General features: G+C 44.2%; 1 protein-coding gene across 7 annotated transcripts in view; it reads right to left on the bottom strand.

The window, feature by feature from the left end:
• Nucleotides 1-284: 284 nt before the first annotated feature.
• grin2ba (glutamate receptor, ionotropic, N-methyl D-aspartate 2B, genome duplicate a) overlaps nt 285-6,000 on the bottom strand; it is a 50,720-nt gene continuing 45,004 nt past the window's right edge. For all 7 annotated transcript variants that reach the window (XM_055195168.2, XM_055195169.2, XM_055195163.2 and 4 more), the window contains 2 exons: nt 4,691-4,929; nt 285-4,595 (listed from right to left, as the gene is read on the bottom strand). In XM_055195168.2, coding sequence (XP_055051143.2) covers nt 2,472-4,595; nt 4,691-4,929 — 2,363 coding nt within the window. In that variant the 3' untranslated portion in view covers nt 285-2,471. The remainder of the gene's footprint in view (nt 4,596-4,690; nt 4,930-6,000) is intronic.

The raw sequence follows: 6,000 nt of genomic DNA, 5'->3' as shown, positions 1-6,000 counted from the left end.
GAGTTTAGTGTTTTAGCAATAAAGAGAAGCAGTAAAAGTCTTCTGGGTATTTGGTGCATACTGATGATAACTCTAGCAGAAAACCCCAATATATCTCTGTCTAATACATGGAAATGGTCAACATTTTAAACTGGAACTCTTCTCCTCATAAGCCCTGCTTACAGTACAGTTGATAGAGAAGTCACGTATGTTACAAATGTAGTTAAGTTGATCTGATGCATTACAGTAGTACACACACTGCTGGTGATTGTGTAGCAGTACAGAATACAAAAACATACAAAGAGTTGTTCTTCTTTTGGTTGACTTTATTCAGTATGTAAAAGAATTCTGAGCATGTGCCATCATCACCCTCACACATCATCATGAAAAGATCCTCTCAATGTTAAAGTATCATTGAGGTTTGAGTTCATATTGTCATACAAAAGACCTTGATCCATTATATACACAATCTGTACAAGTATCATATTTCCAGATGTAAAAATTTTGGTAACGTATCAAAGTGGATGAATTTCTTATTCGTAGTGAAACAATTCACTTATTCAGCCTGGATCCTATTATACTGCAGTTACCATGGCAACACCATAGTAATACCACAGCAACGAGAGTATGTAATGTAGAAGTCACAGTCTCGCTCGCTCGCGCACGCACACACACTCATTTATTACCATTTCATCAATACTGTCAAGAAAAAAATGGATTTAGTACCTTTGTGACTAGCAATGTGTATAACAACAACAGGGCGATTCTTACCTGTATAATAGTACTTTAAACCAGCTATACTTATCTTAGAAGAATGAGAATATACTAGTTAACAGAATGCTAAAAGTTTTGTATACTGTATTGCAAATACATTAGAAATAAATGATAACTACATCTAGGTGTAATAGGCTTATTTTTCTATAAACAGAAGAAAAGTGTGATTTTCAAGCATAAAGAGTTTAAGCTATAGCACATGGGGATTATAGCAAAGTGTGTTTGTGTGTGTGTGCTTATGTTCAAACTATATATGTATATAGAGAAAAGTCTAGCGTTATGAGAAGACCTTAAACATACATCACCGCGCGATTACACCATCAGCTTCAACATACAAGAAAAACCTTAACAGTAAAACTGTGGAGCAAAGACGTTTCTGTACAGTCGACCTGAAACAACTTTCTTACATTTAAACACACAAATGACACTCCAACAACTTACGAAACGTTACTTTCAAGTCATTCCCTTTTTGGAAAGACTCATCCTTCTCTGCTTTATATCCTGAAACACAATTAAACTGAAGATCTGTGCTGTTTGTGTGGAGTTTACTTAGCAGTAATAACTAATAATACAGTAAATGATTTTATGCCCTTTAATATTGTGGTACAGACATTGAGGTGTGTGTGTGTAAGTAAACCTTCTCTATGGATTGCCAAACACTGAAGACAATTTTAAAGAAACTGAGCAAGGATTTTTCAGCAAACTAAACACAAAAGCACTGTGTAGCTCGGTTACATTCTAATCAAAGCAATAACTCTTAAATAAAGCTGGTTAGGAGGCAGTAAACCATCAGGATAAAGTAATAAACAGTAAACTATCATTTAAAATATGACTCATCATCAGTAGTAATGCTTAACTATACTTTGCATATTTTTATTTCTTTTGTTCTGTTTTTATCTTTATTGTGGTTATTTGTTAAATACTTGAAAAATCTATATTAAAGGTTGACCTTGTCGGTTAATAAAAGAGAGATGTATTTACAGGCGAAAACAAAGAGTCATTAATACTGACCTTACTCTATCATTTAATCCTTCAAGTCTTAAAGAATCGCAAGATAAGTAAAGGTATCTGCGGTCGCATTTGACATGAAATATCACGGCAGTAGAGACTTGAATATAAATGGCATCAGAAAACTCAGCAGACGCCCCCCGGACCCGAAAGGCTCGCTAATGCATGGCAGTGAACAGCATGGGAGACGCTGTTGCCAAGGATACATGAGGTTGATGTAGAGGCTGGACCGCGATCATCACATTCAGATGTCCCTACCGCTCACCTCGTCTCTCAGTATCTGCACGGCAATGAAACCGTAAGGAAACGGCGGGACCTCGGGAACCAGAAGACAAATGCAGATTCAGTCTTCACAACGTCTCTGAGGTACAGTGATTACCCTGTTTATAATATCAGTAAGTATTCTTTAAACTTTTGCCATTGCTGCTTCTTGCAACAGAGAAGAACACAAGATTGGCCTGTTTTGGTTTGAGAAGAGCGGTGATGGAGAGAGGAATGGAGGTGAAACAGGCCATCTGCTCTTCTGCACTTCTCCTCAAACACATTCAGCAGATGGACACGCTCTTGTTCTCACCAGCTCATGAAGATGATCGCTCTGGTGTAAACACGTACTTCACAGGAAATGACATTTTCAGTTCTCTCAAGTTCTGTGTGTTCTGCACAAGTCTGGCTGTCGAATTCGCCACCGAACGTCCTCTCACTCTTATTTTTCACACATCGGACTCGATGCTGGAGAGTTTTTCGTACACATGTCCGTTGCTGCCGCTGAATGGTCGAGGTGGACCGAGGCTCAGCTTGCTGGTGTGGTGATTTCCAATGCACAGCTCTGCAGGAAAGTGTGGGGCTAAGTTCGACATCACTCCCGAAGCAGCTGATGCCGGCAGGAAAGAGGTTACGCCCGTGGGGCAGTGCATGTCACCTTGCTGCTGTCTATTCATGTAGTATGATTTGGCACCATGCAGCAGACACTGGTCATCTCCAAAAGTAGGGATGAAGGGGTTGTGGTTAGTTCGATCAGGATAGAGGGATTTGGATAAGGAGTGTGCTGGCCCTTCCATCAGTCCACCGTCTCTCAGTTCCTTCTCGCCAACAGAGCAGCGGTGAGATGCGAACAAACCGAATGGCGATCCCGCGCCCTTCGCCTTCTCGATGCCACCGTAAAACAGCGGGTCAAGGTCTGTATCGTGCTCGGAGCCTCCTTGATGTTCGAATATATGTGCGAAGGGACCGGAGGCGTCCATGTAGCGCTCCTTCTCCTTTAGGCTTATGCTGCGTGGCGGTGGCAGCGCTCCACCCACACCTCCGGCTCCACCGAACTCTAGCACCCCAGCCACGCCCCCTTCCTCCTCTCTCTGAAGGTCGACAAAAGTGTCGTAAGAATGCTGCCGCCGTAGGGGTTTTCCGCCGAATGCCCTGCGACGCTGCGCTGAAGTCTGGCCCCTACTGCCAGCCGGGTGCTCCAGTAAGTGGTTACTGTCCTCACTGATGTCGTAGAGGTTGCCAGATTTTTTGCAACCTTCACACCTCATACAGGTGGCCGAAGTGGGACGACTGCTCCCAGGCCCTCCTCCGCCCCCTGACGCGACACAATTACTGCCACTACTGACGTAGCCGGTCCCAACCCCATGTAGGGGGGCCTGCTTGTTGCCTGCGCTGCCGGAACGACAGCTACGACATTCCCACTCGCTGCTCCCACTCTTGCTGTCCAGCTTCTTGGGTTTGCTTTTCAGGAAGTCTTCCACAGACACCAAACTGGTGCAGTTCCCTCCACCCCCAGTGGGACCATCCGTAAGGTCCACATGCTCCCACTGTGGGATGCCTTCTTTGGGCCGAAACTGGTCCAGGTAGAAATCCCTCAGACTTTCCTTGTCCTGTAACAGATACGAAGTCGAGTTTACTCCGCCAACTCTCTTGCGATCAGATGGAGGAGAGGCAGAGCGGTGTCCGTGGTGACGATGGTGGCCGTGACGCTGACGACGACGATAGCCCAACTCAATCTCATCTAGCTCGCGTCGAGACTTGGCAGACGCGGGTCGTTTCTTAAGACTGTCTCTGTACTGCTTCCGTTTTTTAGCATTGCCCTCTAGATTGCCGTAGGTTACCGTATGAGTGGAAATGTCCGAAACGTCAGAGCGGATGTTTCCGTCGTCGGCTCCGCTGCGGTACCGGTCATGGCCCGGAATGTATCCCGATCCGGAAGCTCCGCCTTTGAACGAGAACTTCCCGTACAGGTCGGCCAGGCCTTGATTCAAGCCCTGCCCAGACGGAGGAGTCTGACTCTGCAGCAGATCAAACTTGCTCATGTTCCTGTGTGTAAGGGCAGAACGTGGCTGTGTGGTGAAGATGGGGGCCACGCCCCCGGCTAAGCTATCGCAGTCAAACATGCCGCCCTCCAGGGAACTGCTGGATCCCAGGCTCTGAGGACGGTTGGGGACCGGTCCCATCAGCCCCAGGGTAGAGCCTCCATGGTGGTGCAAGTAGTGGTCCTGGTAGAGGTTACTGTCCTTCAGGTGCAGGTTGCCAAAGGTGCGCTCCACCTCACTGATGTAGTCGCTAAACATGTTGTCCTCAGGCAGGTACGGGGTCTTGCAGTCCGAATGTCCAGCCAGACTGCGGCGGTGCTCGCTGATGTCATAGACAGAAGACTCTCTTCGGATGAAGTCGAGGGCACTGTGTGGGGAGCCGTTGACCCCTGAAAGAGATGCCATGTTTTTGGCGGTGCGCAGCAGACGTAGAATGTTTGAGTGTGTGTTGTTCATGGTGGTGGAGGGGGAATCCAGCATTGACGAACTCTTCTCTTCGATTTCAACTCCGTGAATACAGCTGTAAATCTCCTGAGAGAGAGAGAGAGAGGAAAAGAGATGTTTCAGTTCAACCTGGAAGCTTTTAGGAGATTTGACATATGTTTATGTTTAAGGTACAGCCTTACCCTGCTGATGGCAAAGGTGAAACCCGGTTTCCCAGAAAACACACCCATGAAGCAGAAGCGCAGGTGCCAGTAGAAGGCGTGCTCTGCGATGAACGTGATAAGTGACAGAGCCATGGCGGCTCCCAACATGTAGAACACACCCGCCATGTTGTCCACATCCAGTTGGCTGCTCATCACTTCATTCTTCTCGTGGTGGCAGATCCCGGTGAGCCAGAGAGCCTCAAACTCCTCCATGTCACCTAACACACACACATACAAATACGGTTGCAGGTTTAAATACTCATTGCTGAATTTAAGAAAAATAAGAGATATTCAGAAAATTAAGATTGGCTTTTATCTGCCCTGACCAATTTATTTCACATAACAGATATTTACATAAAGTCCACAACACAAACCAATAACTACATTTACCAAAATAACCATCCACCTAATTCTTAATACCGCACAATTTTACCTGGACAATCAATGACAGCTCTTATGTTTTGTGACAGTTCTTCACAAGTCTGAGTCATTAAACTTTGCTTTTCTAGTATTTTCTGTTTATTTGACCTTTTGTACATCAATGGTTGTTTGATTAGATCAAACTTTTTACATCAAGGACAATTGAGAGACTCATACACAACCGTTAGAAACTATACAGATATTCACTGATGATCAAGAATGCAACACCATACATTTAAAAGTTTCTCAGTTGCCTTCAGTGTAGAAAGATTGATCTCATCACACAGTCATTGATGGACAGAAATCAAATATACGGAAGATGCTGGAAAGGCAAAGATTGTGACATCAGGGATTTTTCTCAAGATACAATTAAGAGTGAAGTGAATTTAATTGTCAAGAAGTAGCTGTTCTGTATAATCATCATCAGCATGGGATTTTAGATGCTGGGAAGGAGTTTTTTAAAAACTTTGCTGTCTTAAGACTGTCTTAAATTGTGCATCCTCATTTCCTCGCTTTTCTTGTCTGTGACCTGGAAACCAATCAGATTCCTTCATCATAAAGAACATATGGGCTAACTTAAGGAATCACAATGAGACCCTGAGGACATATGAGGCTAACAAGGACCCTGCATTCTTTCCTCCTTTCTAGTCAGGAGGAGCTAAGACACAATTAAAGAAAGCTAGGAAAGGAAATACACAATTTCTGATATCAGCAGCACTTATATACAAGCTGATAAAAGAGCAAACCAAATTCACATAAAACTAATGAAAACAAATGACTCCCACTAACCTAAAGAATTAACATCATGACATCAAAAGCAAAATCATTTGTTATAGAAATTAATAAAATGAAATCATGTGTGCACGGTT

This window comes from Misgurnus anguillicaudatus, chromosome 19, assembly GCF_027580225.2.
Source record: "Misgurnus anguillicaudatus chromosome 19, ASM2758022v2, whole genome shotgun sequence".
Classification (NCBI taxonomy): Eukaryota; Metazoa; Chordata; class Actinopteri; order Cypriniformes; family Cobitidae; genus Misgurnus; species Misgurnus anguillicaudatus.
Note: the sequence above shows the minus strand (reverse complement) of the source record. Positions and strands in the feature narration are given on the sequence as shown.